General features: G+C 41.9%; 2 protein-coding genes across 5 annotated transcripts in view; both read right to left on the bottom strand.

Moving 5' to 3' along the window:
* Window positions 1-249, bottom strand: part of si:ch73-242m19.1 (uncharacterized) — a 34,335-nt gene extending 34,086 nt beyond the window's left edge. For all 4 annotated transcript variants that reach the window (XM_050062329.1, XM_050062331.1, XM_050062332.1 and 1 more), the window contains exon 1: window positions 23-249. In XM_050062329.1, the coding sequence (XP_049918286.1) occupies window positions 23-162 (140 nt within the window). In that variant the 5' untranslated portion in view covers window positions 163-249. The remainder of the gene's footprint in view (window positions 1-22) is intronic.
* Window positions 250-714: 465 nt separating this feature from the next.
* Window positions 715-16,279, bottom strand: foxo3a (forkhead box O3A). Its single transcript, XM_050062178.1, has 2 exons — window positions 14,605-16,279; window positions 715-5,445 (listed from the first exon to the last, which is right to left on the bottom strand). Exons 1-2 carry the CDS (start codon window positions 15,157-15,159, stop codon window positions 4,132-4,134), a joined length of 1,869 nt encoding a protein of 622 aa, XP_049918135.1. The 5' UTR covers window positions 15,160-16,279; the 3' UTR covers window positions 715-4,131.
* Window positions 16,280-17,077: the final 798 nt, after the last annotated feature.

Below are 17,077 nucleotides of genomic sequence, written 5' to 3'. Positions count from 1 at the left end.
ACCATCATTCAAGCTTCCACACCTGTAACATCTGGAGGGTACTGCTTCTTGAGGAACTCCATTCTCCTCAATCTCCGCCCTGAGCGCGGACAGTTGACGCGACAGATCTGCCTCCATCTGCTCCACTTTAACAGAGGAGGAAACTCTGTATACGTCACACATGGCTCAGGATGAACACTTTGAGACGCTGGGAAATCCAAACATTTCAAACACAGAAAAAACACACACTTCCTTAAGTACTGCCAAATCTCTGCCTCCACATGCTGACTTGTTGTGTTGTATCCATGGAGACAAACATCCATGCAGACAGGCTTCCTCTCCCATTTCCTGTCCTCAGTGCCTGCATTTGATCTGTAGAGGGCTCTGACGTTACACTGGAGTGCTTCTGTCAGACTATGATGTCAATGCTGTTGGGTGTTTTAGACACTCACCATTTAAACTATGATTTGTAACATGAAGTACAGTATGTAGAAATGAAGTTTAGCACCAGTTGTTGAGCAGCACCTACCTCAACAATCATGCATTCAAAAACCTTGACCTAATCTCAGCGGGTCCCTTCCTCCTGGATACAGTGTGTGATTGGTTCATAGCTCATGATGTGATTATCCAATAGCAAATCGGCTTCTTGGTGTCTGCAGAGTCAAAGTCTGCAGCTGTGCGATTCCTCTAGAGACAGAAATAAAACAAAGGTAGATCAAACAAACTCAGGTTTTCAGTGGTTCTTTAAGCTTTATTTACATGCACCATCTCTGATACAGCCAAGATAGGAGCTGGAATTACAACTGGCAATGTCAACTTGATGTCTCTTTTTGTTTTGTAGGAGCAATAGGAAGAAATGGAGTTTGAATATTGGCAGTGAGAGTTACTCAAAATTAATGTAGGAAAAAAATTAAGCTTAGAATCAGTGTGAAATCATCCATGTGAAGCTACGAAAAATATTTGGAAGCACAGCTGTGCAGAGTGTTTTTGTAAAATCAAATAATAAGCAAATGGGATTAAATATCTCAGTTAAAGGAACGGTTCACCTAAAATTAAAATTATATATTTTCCCTCTTACCTGTAGTGCTATTTATCAGTCTAGATTATTTTGGTATGAGTTGCTGAGTGTTGGAGATATCGACCATAGAGATGTCTGCCTTCTCTCAAATATAATGGAACTAGATGGCACTCAGCTTGTGGTGCTCATAGCGCCAAAAAATTACATTTGAAAAAATCAACAGCAATGTCTCTTTCAAGAAGTCATGAATTGGTTACTCAAGATAATCCATAGACCTTGTTGTGAGCAGTTTCATGCAGGAACTATTTTCCTTATACTGAACTACACCTGTCAACCGAATCACCGCTCAGAAGGCAGCGTGCATCTACTGCTAGCGCACCTAGCACCACTGAGCTAGCTAACGTTGCAGCTCAGCCGAGGAGGACAGCATTAATATTGACATCTCACACTGTAACAAGCATGAACCTCTTGTTCATGAGTAGATACACACTTCCTTCAGGGCAGTAGCTAATGCGCAGCCCCTCCTTGCCCAGCTCTGTCTATCATTAGACTGCTGCTGCGTGAGTGTGAGCTCTGCGTCTGAGACTATCACACACAACGACAATCTAATTATTAGCATCATACGGCTAATGTTACTCAACGGTTAGTAACAGGTTTAACAACAGAGTCAAGCCGTTTCGGTGTCAGTGTGAGATTGTTGGGACAGTATTATGGCTCAGTTTTGAATGTTAGCTGCAGTTGCTGCTGTGTTAGCTCGTGTAAACCAGGCAGAGAGAGCAGGAGGAGAGCGGCTCACGGAGACAGTCCTTCAGCGCTGCAACAAACTGATGGTGGCGATCAGCTGTTGCCCCTCCTACCATCACAAATAGATCCTAATCCTGAGGGAAACACTGACTGCTCATTATAAGGCTTCAAATCCAAGATAGTATTGCTAATGTGTTCGCAATTTTCACTTGCCCCGTAATTTATTTGTAAAGCTGCCTAAAAACATTGTAACACGCATAACAATCTTTTTAGAAAAGCTGCCGTGTAATCAGACATCTTAGGGTGCAACAATCCCCAAAACAGCCCAGGGTTCAAACCCTGGGTGGGGGAGCCCTTCTGTGTGGAGTTTGCATGTTCTCCCTGTGTCATTGTGGGTTTTCTCCGGGTACTCCGGCTTCCTCCCACAGTCCAAAGACATGCAGGTTAGGTTGACTTGTGTGAATGTATGCGTGAATGGTTGTCTGTCTCTATGTGTCAGCCCTGTGATAGTCTGGTGACCTGTCCAGGGTGTACCCCGCCTCTCGTCCAATGTCAGCTGGGATAGGCTCCACCCACCCCGCGACCCCCAACAGGATAAGCGATTACAGAAAATTAATAAATGAAAAAGCCTATGAAATCCTGGAGGGACTACAGGTAAAAGGAAATGTATTCTTGATTTTGGGGTGAACTGTCCCTTTATAATCAATAGGATGTAACATTTAGATTTTCTCAATAACTCCAAATGGAGGACACCATTTGCTGTTTGATCAATACCCGATTGAGGTGGTCAAAATGTTGAGCGGACCATTTAAACAAAAGTGCTTTTACTCAGCTCAACCACACGTCATATGGAAAAGCACAAAATATTTACACATGGAAAATAAAATAAATAAAATTTCATTCAACATGACAAATTCAGTGAAAATTGACAGTTTCCAGCTGATGAAAAATGTAAACTAAGAAAAGTTCATCCTGCCGTTCCTACAAAAACTGTGCTGATGTTGATGGGGTTTTTTTTGTTTTGTTTTTTTGCCCTTATAGCACTGGTTCCTAATATTCATACACTATATATCCTCTTATTTCCACTTATTTAAATGCAGAAATATTTTGGCAATATTTAAAATACTGTGGTTGTTTCTTTCTCAAATGGCAAAAATGGCTCTAAGATACTATACGACCTCCTCGCACAGGGTTGGAAACACGTTTGACCCAGCACCTGCTATAGTGCTGATAACAAAGGGGAGGCTACAAATGCTGCTCCATCTGCAGCCACTCCCTGCTATCGTCTTATTTATAGCACCAAGAACTCCTTCAAATTAACAAACACCAAAATATTGTAGCTGAGTGCTATGGAGTCTCTAAGTGTGGTTACTTTAATCCAAATACGTGTTTGCTAATGTAAATGGTGTCGACTAGAGCTAGAGTTTCTTGCTAAACACAGTCCTTAAGTCTGTCCTAAACTCTGTATACTGAGCAGTACTTCCAATATTGCAGTAAGTGGAAGAGGAGGAAGAGGAGGAGGGAAGATGGTGAAAAGGGATCTGCAGCAGAAACACCATATTATCAAGACTTCAGTAATGCACCTCTTTAGAAGGAACAGAATTCACAGTAATGTCACTAAAATCACAGGGTAAAACTCGCTAAATAAAAATAAAACATTACATACAAAAACCACACAATGTAGATCAGTTCACATCTTGATAACATATTAACCTCTACAGATTGATATTTGGTGCGTGACTCTGTGCATCAATGGGACAAAAAGAAAAAAGCTTTTCATTAACACTTTTTAAATCTTTTAGTCCGTTTAGGCTACGTCTCTCAAAGAAACTTTAAAATAAAAAAAAGCTTGTCAAGTATCCTCCACTGGAACGTAATAATGTAACATTCTCTGCAGCTTTTTTCTGTAAACACGCTGTCACTCACAACAGGCTGACAGCTGGTTTGGCAAAAATGTCGGTTTAGGTATGAAAGGGTGTGAAAGAGGAGAGAAAGCAGGGTGAAAACATAATTCTTCTTCAGTTTCATGTATCACGTTTGTGATACTGTATGAGTGATTCCCTGAGACTAACACGAGTTGATGCTTTTCATATAGTTTTAACAAAACGTCCTGTACTTCCACTCCAGTCAATACTGTTGTTTACACCGCCCAGGCATTGGTCTTTTTAAAGATTTTTTTTCCTCCTCTGTGAAGACACCATTGTGGGTCTCAGACACTTAAAATACAGTACCAAACTTAATGCCTCACATTGAAAATCATGGAAAAAATACTACATGAATACACATTTACAGACGTTCTTCCCTCTAGTTTCACAACGCAGGACAATGAACCCCAATTTACATTTTCCCCCACTTCTTTTTTTGCCCATGCTGAGCTTTGACAGAGCTTCTCAGCTCGGGACCCAGCTGTGAGGGGAGGTCTGTTTTGAGCTGGAGAAGCTTCCTGAATTCCTGTTGGCGTTTTGGGCGGATGTGAGGCGAGAGTCGAAGCTGAGGTCCAGGCAGTCTGCGTCCATCAGTTCATTGCGGATGATGGAGTCCATGTCACACTCAAGACTGCCGTTGAACACATCGAGGTCCAGATCAGCGGGAAAGCGGTCCTGGCCGGACAAGCCAGAGCCGAGCTGCATAGAGGCGTTCTTGCTGGGAGACTTCAGGTGCGGCTGCTTGGCGTCGGAGAGACCGGCGTCTTTGTCAGAGGTTGACAAGCCAGCTTGCCAACCAGGCACTGAAGAGCTTTGGGCCTCACCCACACTGGTGTGGTTCACCAACATGTGGTCTTTGCGGAGCAGCATGGCATTGCGGCGGGAGTTCTGCAGGGCGATGGCGGTGCTGGCCTGCGACATCAGCGGGTCAGACTGGGTGAGCATGACGTTGCTGTGGCTGTGGGAGTCCAGGCTGAGCAGATCCTGCAGGGTTTGATGGTCGCTGAAATGCGAGATGCAGGAGAAGGTGGTCTGCTTGTTCTCCTGGATGGTCTGCATGGGCGACTGCCGCAGGCTTGTGATGGACGGCGGGCTGAAAAGAGGGTTAGGCCCGTAGCTGCCAGAGGGGCTACCCAGACTGCTGCCTGAGCAGCTGAAGGTAAACACTGAGCTCCCCTGACCGTTGGCTCCGTTGTCTTCCTCTCCAGGAGGAGGCTGCTGGGATGCTGTCAGGCTGATATTGTCCAAAAGGTCGTCCATCAGGTTGTCAGAGAGCCCGTCATTAAGGTTCATGGTACCTGCCAGGTCAGAGAGCCCTGTGGGCCCTGTGGACGGGGACATGCTGCTGGGGCTGGAGTACAACATTGGGGAGAGGGGCGAGTCGTCATCAGGCACCTCATCCAGCTCCAGGTTGGCCAGGATCGGGGACAGTCGACCGCTGAGTGTGCTGGCGTTGGAATTGGTCCGGGAGCGGAAGTCTGTCCAGGCGTCCAGCTCGTCACTGCTGCGGGAGGTGGGACTTCCTGTCCATTTGGAGAGGCTGGAGGAGCTCTCTGAGCTGCCGTCTTGAGCTGCCTGCAGCGAGGCTTTCTTCTTGGTGGCACGTCCTCGGGCTCCTTTGATGTACTTGCTGTTATCCATCGATACGGCCCGTCGGCGGGGAGCTTTGCCTCCTTTCCCACCTTCTGGGTTGACCATCCACCAGGAACTTTTTCCTGTTCCTTCATTCTGGACTTTCACAAAGCGACTGTGGAGGGACAGATTGTGTCGGATGGAATTCTGCAATTAAAATGGATAAAAATAATTAGAAGCTGTTTAGTGCAAGTTCTTCCTGTAGAGCTGGTACAAGATAATAGAAACCAGAGCCAAATCCTAAAACATAATCGGCCAATAAATCTGATGTTAATAAAATCAGATTTATTGGCCGATTAAGAGTGTATCTTATTCTTTCAAGGTGAGGTGTATTCGTAAGGTCACTAAGCCACATCTTTGCTGTGGGGACTTCTTTCTTTTTCCGATTCAATAGTGAGACTAGGATAGGAAACATTGCCAAGAGTTGCTTAATTTTCTGATGTCATCAGACATTCCTAGAATAATGAGTGGTTCTGGTTCTAGCTGAATTTGAAACACTCTTATGGACAACCTTCCATATTTTGATCAGGTTTGGTCACCTCTCACTCATTATCTTCTGTGACCTAAAATTGGCATTGTGACGGAAGGGTAAGCCTGGCTTTTTTAATTATTATTATTATTATTATTATTACTACTATTATTACTTTACTGTATTTTTATTTTCGTTTTATTGTATTACATTTGTATGTGTTTTCTCAGTTATTACTGTTCAGTATTTGTTAAAAAAAGTAACAAGAGCGTATTACGATCGAACTGCATGTGTGTGTATTTAGATACAATACTTGCTCATTTATGTGGTGTCGACATGCTCAAATAAAACACATTTGACACTACAATGTAATTAAATTGCGTGTATGTAAAACTGCTCACAAAATTTGGCAACATCAGCACTAAAGGTAGAAAATTAATAATTTTAACTTCTAATGCTTTGGACCTGCCACAACAGAAAAATCAAGAGTTTTGATACTTAACTATTAAAACCAAGTGCTGTAAATGCTGCAGTGTATTCTAAGAAACACTTCTACTTTGCACCTCATACTGTGACCTATTTCTGGCTGCTCAGAAAGGTCTACAGGATTTCCCCGGAGATGTTCCCAACCATGTACAAAATTAAACAGCTGAAGCCTGCTGACGACCGGCCTGCACCAAGTCACACTGCAGTAACAGAAGAAGAAAACTCTGCAGTGATCTCTGCAGCCCAAAGGCCAAGTTCACCAGGAGAGGGTCCAGCATAATTCTCTTAAGCTTGAATTAAGTTGAGTAAACCGAGGTCCTATTTAAATCCATCTATCAGAAGATTAAACTAATCAAACACTAAAGAAGCTCAACGCATGGATCCTATAAAACGCAGCTGTGAGGGAAGACGCTCTCCAGCTTTGTGATGACTGAGAGATCACAAACAAGCCTTGGCCACAGTTTTGCGCTGAATGCAATGAGTCAATGACCTGCTGACATCAAACATCCAGCAAAGCCCTCGCTTCAAGCCAATTAAAGGATTAGCTGAACTGGCAAACACTTTCATCACTTACAACAACAAAGCACATATGACTCTCACAAAACTTTAGTTACTACATTGATCTTTTCTTTCTCATTTCCTTCCACCATAAGTTAGCTGGAAAAGTTGGTGGCTTCTGCTGATCACTCAGAATTAACCACTGATCTCCTAATTAGGTTAAAATTTAACTGTTTCTCCCGTTTTTTATTTGTCAACAAATCCCATTAAAAGACCAAAATCAACAGTGTGCTAGTCCATCTCTCAATAATTTCAGACACTGTCGCCCCAAGATCATTTGTTCCTACTTAAGACGATATCTTTAAAGAAAGTTTAACATTTTGGGAAAAAAGTGCTGTAATAGATGAGACAGGCAATACCACTGTCATGTATGTACAGTAAATATTAACGTAGAGCCAGTAGCCAGCTAGCTTTTAGCATAAAGACTAAAAACAGCTAGCCTGGGTCTCTCATGGTATGTCTTGTTATTTAAATCCATACAAACAGAATAAAATGACATGTTTTGGACAGAGCCAAGGTGTTTCCAGTTTTTGAGCAAGCTAGGCTAAGCTAACCAGCTGCTGGCAGTTGTCCTGACAAATGTTAAACTATTCTTTTAAAAACAGATCAAACATTTACATCTCTTTATTTTGGTCATATGTTGGCTCCAAAAAAACAGTCCTACTGCAGGCCTTTTTGTTAGTATTGTTAAACACCTACATCTCCTAGAACAGATGACCCACTCCATACGACTCCAAAAAGAACTGGGAAAAAAACAGTGGGAAAAATGGTGTATTTATTTAGCCAATGCGACTGATACTTAATAACGACTGTTCTGTGTGACATTACATTGTAAAGATGCTAATATTTGCATTGAGTCGCTATTCATCCCATGACATCATATGTTCGTTCTGTATTGTGTTTTGTTTATTCCTGACATTGTAAAAAATACTCATAAATAAAAAGTTTAAAAAACAAAAAAAAACAAAAAAAAAAAAACAGATCAAACAAACTTCATATTTTTTTCGAAAAGGCTCATTAATTTCCTAAAAGAGCTGGGCCTTGTAGTTTTCAGTATACATCACTCAAAAAATGACACAGTGTGGACAGAGTCCAGCTAGTTGCTTCCAGTTATTTAGCTAGCTAGGCTAAGCTAACCAGCTGCTGGCAGTTTTCCCACCAAAATGTCAAACAAGTCTTTTCAAAACAGTTAAAAGATACAAAATTACCTTTAGAAAAGGCTTAGTGATTTTCTAAAACAGCTAAGCCTTGAAGTTTTTAGAAAATATTACTCAAAAAATTACACATTGTGGACAGAGCCAAGCTGTTTCCCTGTTTCCAATGTTTTAGTTAGCTAGGCTAAGATAAACGGCTGCTGGCAGTTTTTCCACCAATATTTCGAACTAGTCTTTTAAAAGCACTTAAAAAATACAAAATTATTTTTAGAAAAGGTCCAGTAATTTCCCATAATAGCAAATATTACTCAAAAATGGCATGGTGTGGACAGATCCAAGCTAGTTGTTTCCATTTTTTAGTTAGCTTGGTTAAGCTAACCAGCTGCTGGCAGTTGCAGTTTGCTGGGGACTAATTTCAACCATGAAATAAGTAGGATGGTGTATTTCAGATAAACTCAAAGTAAACTACAGTGCCCATGTTCTTCCTAAAGACTGAACATGTCAGCCAGTGCAACAGTGTGGATCATTGATGTGATATTAATAGTTTTTGACAACAATGGAGCTCTACGGCACACAGGAAGAACATATATGACGCTTTGGATACACAGAATATACTTGTTAGTAGAGTCGATTCATTTCTGGTTTTGGTGATTTCATGGGATTTGTTGATGAAAAGAAAACAATAGAATACCTTCAGACTTCACCTTTAACTGAACTCGCTTCAATGCCTGGCTTAAAATCTACATTTCCTCATCGGCTGGAATGCGTCCATTTCCATTAGCTGGGTTTATAACCAGAAGGCTGGGTTGGTAATTAAAAGTAGATAAATCTCTGATTGTTTGATGAGGACTGCCAAGAAGATGAAGACAGCGCTCCAAATGTCACAGCAGTGCAGGTGTTAACAAAACACACAGTGGGAGCAACTCCCAGTGTGCAGACTTTGTTTTTGATTTCATGTTTTCTTCGCCTGCACCTGTGAGTGGATAAAATATGGATGTTTTTAGTCTTGCGTGGGAGATTTCTCCTTTTCAATTTGACTGAAAATCTGCATAAACGCCCAGAAACAAAGTTATAGGAACAGTTTAGGAAAACCCAAAGCGATGCTGCAAGGATGTAAATGTTAACTCACTTTGCATGCTAAGGACACATCTCTGAGCCTAAACAGACTGATTCCACCAACATCAGTGTTACTGTGACTGAAGGTAGTTAGGCAGAATTCATACTTCTGCGTTGAATAGACGGCGTAGCCTGACAGGCACCTCCCCAGAAATGTAACTACATGTTGGAGCGATGTAGATCGCCTGTCTATTTTTGTAGGCTGAAACAATTTCCCTCAGTGGAAATGAAACTTCTATTTGCTTGAATTTCACAGATAAGAAACAAAAAAATTGTGAAGACAATAAAGCCTCCACAAGAATAGCATTTTAAATCTTGTGTGATTTATCCTGGCTTCATATGAGCAGAGGAAATCTCTGCTTATCGTTTGGCTAGTTTACACAATGTAAAATGCCATAGACTTATGCTAACAACATTAGCATGTTGTATTTGTGGGGAAAGTGTGTCCAGATAAAGACAAGTGCTTTGTCTGTTATTCCTGTGAGTTATAGTGCAGGATATAGTACATTTATACTTGTGTGGTGGTGTGTCTGTCTCACTCTGCAGTTACACCTCCAGAACACGAGTTGGCGGCAGGTTTTCTGTGAAGTGCTGTGAAGTTTAACTGATTCAAAAAACACACCCAAAACACACACTTAACATGGCTTAATAGATACAGTCGGCAATGACGGGAACGCCCACAAATGTCACATCCGGTTAGAGCTGAGGGGGAAAACAAACCGGTCTCTGCCATTAGCCACAATGCCGAAGAGTAGCTGTGTGCCCTTTTGCAGCGCAAATAAACAAACAAAAAAATCACCAATTAAAGTTTTACATTTTACCAAATAATAAAACGGAACCACAAAGGAGGACAAAATGGCTTCAAGCTATCAGAAGAGAGGACGAGTTTGGCAGATTATGGGACCCAACAACAAAACATGTGTATGTCTGCAGTCAGCACTTCATTTCAGGTAAGTTTAATGTAATGTTAACCATTTCCAAACAATCGTAGACTATGTCAGGGGTATCAGGAATATTAGATTAATTGTTTAAACGCTAGTGAACTTTGTACTACATTTGTAATTTGTGTAGATTTCCTCGCAACACGTACAAAAGTACACATTCAGTACCTAAGTAGAAGTACAGATACTTGTGTACAAAAGTAGAAGTACTGATTAAAGGTCTTTACTGAGTACGGTATATGTAAAAAAAAAAAAGTGCTGGCTCTGAAATGTACTCCAAGCATAAAATAAAATATAGCCCTCTGAAGGACATTTCTATTGCCTGTTTCTGTGCAAAACTAAAAGCTCTCTTCTGATAGCCTGAAGCCATTTTGTCCTCCTTTGTGGTTCCGTTTTATTATTTGGTAAAATGTAAAACTTTAATTGGTGATTTTTTTGTTTATTTGCGCTGCAAAAGGGCACACAGCAACTCTTCGGCATTGTGGCTAATGGCAGAGACCAGTTTGTTTTCCCCCTCGGCTCTAACCGGATGTGACGTTTGTGGGCGTTCCCGTCATTGCCAACTGTATCTATAGCGACAATGTCAAACACAAGTACACAAATCAGCTTCACTATAACTCGCAGCATTCACAGCCAAAGCACTTGTCTTTATCTGGACACATTTTACCCACAAATACAATATGCTAATGTTTTTAGCACCACCCTATGGCATTTTACATTGTATAAATTAGCCTAGCGGCTAGCGGACTTTTCTTCTACTCATGTGAAACCAGGGACAACAGCAACATTTAACAAAGGTAAAGTTACAAAATTCAGCTCCATTACAACTCACAAAGGTCACCAACAAACCAACTGTCTTATACTAAACATGTTTTCCAAACAAATATAACATGCTAACGTTATTAGCACAAGCCTATGGCATTTTACATTGTATAAATTAGCCTACCGAATAGCAGAGATTTCCTCTGCTCATATGAAGTCAGGATAAATCACACACAAGACTTAAAATGCTATTTTTGTGGAGGCTTTATTGTCTTCACCAATATTTGTTTCTTATCTGTGAAATTAAAGTAAATAAAAGCTTTGTTTCCACTGAGGGAAATGGTTTCAACTCACAGAAATAGACAGGAGGTCTGCGTCGCCGCAACATGTAGTAACGTTTCTGGGGAGGTGCACGTCAGGCTACAGCTCTAAAAAAGTGTTGCTGGAGGACTGTGAATGAATGAGTGGGGCGGAGCTGTGTTGAGAATGTGAGAGAGGAGAAATACACACTGGTATGTGTCACGTAACACAACTTGACCCTATATCAATACAAACTGTTATCAAAATTTATATCTTGCTTGAAAATATATCGATATATTGTACAGAGTCGTTATATCTCCCAGCCCTACTATCTGCTAATTCAAGCCAAAACAAATGGCTCATTTTACCGCATCCTATCCATTAGGATTGTACATAACGTTGGATATAGGGAGCACGCGAACACACTGTTGTAAAGTCACATGCATTGAAATTCAGGGACTTGGTTAAATTTAAAACAAATAATCTACAAAGCAAGAAATAATCTACTTCTGGCCAATATTCAAAAAATGTTTTTGACAGGGAGGGGGGAAAATTAAATCTAAAAAAAGATTACGTTCATACAACTTTAAAAAATGTGTGTTTCAGTGTGTGGGGTGGACTTATGGGATGGGATAGATGAGGAGTTTAAGGGAAGCACAACTATAGAGCGCTTACAACGAACACAGTATATTTAGGAGGTATGCAGACGATGAGGGGTGATGCTAATTGATTGGTTTATTTATTCATCTGGGTTTGTATATTTAATATCTAAGACTCTTGTTTATGCATCTATATTAATGGTTGTAATTAAGTTTGGGACTGTTGTTGACAATTTCCTATTCAAATGAGACATAAATACTGAGAAGGGCGAGGGATAATATAAGTGTACATTTCTTCTTACTCCTTGGTGAGCATGTCTGTTGATGTTTTGTTTTTATTTTGCTCAAAATAAAGTAATTCCTTCATAAATCAATTAGATGATCAAGAGAAAAATAAGTGGTGATTATTTTAGTTGCTAACTGACTGTTTTTAGAAGATTTCAAGCAAAAAAAATGACAAAAATCTGCAGTTACAGCTTTTTAATTGTGAATATTTGCTGTTTTTCTCGTTTTATATTGTTAGTCATGCAAAGAAACACACCTGAAGACGTCACTTTTGACTCAGAGAAACTGGATTTTTTGCTTTTTTCCTACATTTAATAGACTAAACAATGACTTGATATACCGAGGCAATAATTCTGTAATTGACTGATAATGAAAATAATCGATCCAGCAGACTGGAGTTATGCATCTCCGTTTTAAACAGGATTTGAGCGGTGACATAATGAAAAAGAGTATGTTTATCAATGTTTTTTCTTATGCATGATATTGTGAACTTGGCCTGAACAGTGTACAAGACTTTACCTTTCCAAACTAAGTCATTAGAAGAGGGAGTGGAAACAATAAAATCTACACCTGTCCTGTTCGGCCTAATGAAATCCTATACAACAGCCCCGCAATAAATAAATAAAACCTCCGTGACACTTTGATTCAGGTTGTGTCTGTCTGAGCGGTTTTGATTCAACTCTGTGGTCATTTATGAGGCAGTAAATTGTAGTGTTGCTCTATTGGACTGTATTATGTTACAGCAGGTGGACGAAACTGTAGTTACACTTTGCGTTATAACACAGTACAGTACAATGAAACATAATCTATGACCTGAAAACGTCCAATGAATTCGATTCCTTCAATGGATGCCATGAAAATATGTTATAAGCTGCACAAAGGCAGTTTTTTGTTACATAGCTGTTGAATTTCAGTACGTTATGCTGCACAGATGATGCTGTTATTGTGTGTAGTTGAGGTTTGCTGTGGTATAACATCACTGATAATCTTGTATGTCTGTGTATAAAACATATTCCTGTTATATTTTGGATGGGAAACACGCAGCAGCTGCAACTACCCAGCCTGCTTCTTAAAAATAAAGATCTGTAGGACATTAGTGCGTCTTCAAGGCTTCAGAGATGCGTTAAATGTTCTGCATGCTGCACAGGTAGATACAGTAGGAACCATACGACGTATAAAAGATAAATCACAAAGAGCAACTCCTGCCTGCCCCTCCCCCACACAGCCATAGCAGCTCTGCAGCACCCTTTGAGCAGAGAGCCTCGTTCTGAGCGGGGACTGGAGCAATGCCAGTTTAGCCAGAGCCAGATCCAAAGAGAAACACTGAGCTTCTCTCACACTGCTACACATTGACCTACATAATTTATAGTCAGCTGATTGATTCTTGTGCCCGGGCCACGTGAAAAAGACAGTGTGGCACACAGCGGGGGTCGAGCCACTGGCTGGTCATCTGTATGGGAGCTGAGTATTTTGTTTGGATCCACAACGGGGGGGGGCGGGGGGGGGGGGGGGGGGTGAGCTGGAGCTGCAACACAAAGGTTGTCATTGAATGTGGCGTGGAGAAGTGTGACAGGTCTGGATTTACAACCTCTCAGTCACACCCTCGACACGCTGCTGAGGACATTTTTGCACACAGTCCCTCATGCAGATGGCCAACCCTAAGCTTATTGCTGAATGTCACACAGCTACAAAGCATCTCCTAGGAAATGCTGATATCAGCACTTCTGAAACCCTCACGTTAACCCTTTCCTCTGCACGCCTGTATCTGCCTACAGCCCCCTGAACACATCTGGTGGCAAACAAGCATCCAAAACATGAATGAAAACTGATCGCCACTAATCTGCTGTATTAACTAAGCAGCTGATTCAGTGCAGATTAATCAGTTATTAGCATCAACACACTGCTTATAGTTCATACTCCCATTCCCATCAACATGTTACATCATCACCCTGAGCTCCAAACCACAATCTTGACCCTTACTGTAATGTCTTCATGAAGAAACTCCCTGGAAATCAGCCTGCATCCCACATCCTACAGTTGTGCAGGATTACAAACCTATTTCCAGAGTTTTTTTTTCTCTCTACCCCACCCCACCCACCACCACCACCCCTCCATCTAAATCCTGCAAAGCTCAAAGCTTTCATCAGACTTGATTCCATGACAGATGAATTGGTTTTCCAGGCCGAACTAATCCTTAAAATCAAACAGAAGCAGGGCCCCGGTGGAGCCTGTAAGAAGAAGCCCCTGTGCTGCAGTGTTAGCAGTTTGTCTGAAAGTGAAATTAACTTTGCATTGCTTGTTTTGGGTCTCGACTTTCATACTCACTACATTGTGTTTACTGGATTGGTGTGTGCTCTGGTTTTGTAATAGTGTGTGTAATTTGAAGCACACTGTACTCATATTTTGACAGCAACTTGGGTCATTTTACACCATGGGCTTGTCAGGCAGCCACAGTTCTATATACCCTAATCTAAATTATAATATGCCTCCTAATAAAGCTGTATACATGGTGGTGTCTGCAGATTATCTGTTTGTGCACCCTCCTCCTCCATCTCCACATAAACATGGCTGTGTGTCTTTACATGACCACAGTATGGTCTTTGTTATGATGACAGCACCAGCATGTCACCGCTCACCTTCCAGCCAGCAGAGCTATTGCTGTCGCCTTTGTCCTTGAAATATGGCACAGACCTCACCATCCAGTCATAGATTTGGGACAAGGTCAGCCTTTTCTCGGGGGAGCTCTCGATGGCTTGGGTAATGAGGTCTGCATAGGAGTAGTTGCCCCAGGCGTTCCTGCGGGCGGAGGACTTCCTCAGCTGCTGGGAGGCAGAGCCACCGAGAGCCGCGGCGGGGGTCTGCGCCGAGGAAGGCGAGCCATCGGCGGCCTCCTCCTTGCAGTGGCCGCGCTGGACCTCCACAGGCTGGGAGATGGAGCTGCTGCCGCTCTGCGCACGGGATTTAACAATGCCGCCGCTGGCTTTCTGCGCGTCGCTGCTCTCAGTGCTGCCACCCTCATCATCCTCTTCTTCAGGGATTACGTCAGCGTCATTTGTCCCGGGCTTGCCCGCACCAGACTCCGGACGGGGCAGGGGCCAAGTGCAGGACCGTGGCCGCTTCTGGGGCTCGAAATCCGGATCGATCTCAACGTTTAAAGGAGGCTCGTTGCCGTCGCGCGGCGCCTCAGCCATGTTACTCGCAATATCTCGGTCGCAGCACAAAGGGTTATAAAATCACTCAGGTCGCATTCCATCAATGTCGCGTGCAGGCTTCAGGGACACTTTATTTACTATGCACGGTATGCAAATGTCCAGCAGCCTGCAGCCCAGTCCCCAGCACGTGTCTGTCTATCTGTCCTGCAAGGCGTCTATCCGCAGCACACGGAGCTGATCGGAGCTGACCAGCATTAACAAAACATTGCCTTTTCTCGTGCACAGCCCACACCCTCGCCAACATGCATTGCAATTTCGCGAAATGTGGGTTTAAAGATAGGAGGAGGCGGCGGGGAGTCTTCGGAGGAATCCAAACAGCGTTCCTTTACAAGCGCCCGCGTCCTGCGCCGCGATCCTGCGACGTGCATGCCAAAGAAAATGAGAGAATACTACACCTAATGCCACCACATCAGCTTTATCACTCCGCACACAGCTGCCATCTTGACCATTTCCTTTCCCAAGTTCTTTATCATCCGTGCAGAGAGCTGCCAGTCGTCTGTGCAGTGCGCTGCTGCTGCTGCTGTCCAGATACCATCAAGGCGGAGATTGCTTTCTCTCAGGGCCCTGCAGCTTTCTGAGAAAAAAGGGGGCTACTGGAGAAATGTGGCGAGGCTCAAATCCGCCCTCTCAACAGCTAAAAAAAATGATGCATTCTGGCTGTACATCTGTGGCATCTTGAACAGGCCAGCAGCACGGTGTCCTCCGTGTGGCCAGCAGCCTGCAAACACACTTCATTCAATGTGCTGCTGCTGCTGTGGTTGGTGCAAACACTCCGAGTCCGAGAGAAGGAAAACCTCACGATCCTGCCCCCTGGACTGCACTGAAATTAAAGTGACAGTGTGGAGATGTCCGCAGACCAGTGACATCACCGTGTACACCTCTAATACATGACCACAGAATGTCTAATACTCATAAACACCACTAAAACTGAAGTAACCTGCTGATATTTGACTTAAATGTTAAATAAATTGCACTGAAAATGACTGAAAACAAATTTTTGTGCTACATTAGCTTTGAATGTGTTGCTGCAAGATAAAAGTTGCAACCAATCCATTACATATCATGCTATAAATACTAAATACTATACTAATACTAACAAAATCTCTAAAAAAGGATCAGATATTAGTATTTTTTTTCATCAAATTTGTCTCAACAGCCTGTTTTAAAGTGCTCCCCATATTGCTAGGAATAAAGTTAAAGCATGGATGGTTGTGAATGGTTATTGCTGTAAACTGCAAATTCTATACACTTAGTTTTCTTGCGTTTCTTAATGACCTGAAGAGGAGTTTAAATTCTACATTTAACCTACACGTTCACAAATGGCAGGTTTTGAAGGTGGATCCAATATTTAAAAAACTGAAAATCTTCCAATATGATTGTTTTTTTTCCCATTAAATGTCAAGTTAAATTTAAAGGAATACTTCATTCCCCAAATGACTATTTTTAAATCATTTACTCACCCTGTAGTACACTGAATTTGTGCAGAAAACTTCATTTTCTCACATGCCTCCACGGTGAATGAAGAATCCAAAAAATCCCTGATGAAGTCATATAGGCGTCGTGTAAAATGAAGTCATTATACAGTAATAACTGAAAATAAAATGCCTTAACAAAACACACTGTCAGTTCATGAATTTGATGAAGAAATACTGACATTTTCTTTCATTTCAACAAATTACTTGTACTTAGCTTTACTGCTGACTATTTCCTAAAGTGTACAGAAATTGAATCTCCCCTCTGGGTTTAATAAAGTATATAAAATAAGAAAAATAAATTTAATTAAATTAGAAAAACTAAAGACCTTTAGACTGATTCATGCATTTTTCTCAATCAGTGGTTTCAATTCACGCACAGTACAGTGTGACAATCAACAAACTAATGCCTGAAACTTGCATCA

The sequence above is a fragment of the Epinephelus moara genome, chromosome 14 (genome assembly GCF_006386435.1).
Source record: "Epinephelus moara isolate mb chromosome 14, YSFRI_EMoa_1.0, whole genome shotgun sequence".
Lineage (NCBI taxonomy): Eukaryota > Metazoa > Chordata > Actinopteri > Perciformes > Serranidae > Epinephelus > Epinephelus moara.
Note: the sequence above shows the minus strand (reverse complement) of the source record. Positions and strands in the feature narration are given on the sequence as shown.

Coding starts and splice junctions, on each gene's coding strand:
- foxo3a (XM_050062178.1), bottom strand. CDS start 15,159: ATGGCTGAGGCGCCGCGCGACGGCAACGAGCCTCCTTTAAACGTTGAG. Junction 5,446..14,604: donor ATAGCTCTGCTGGCTGGAAG/GTGAGCGGTGAC, acceptor TTTTAATTGCAG/AATTCCATCCGACACAATCT.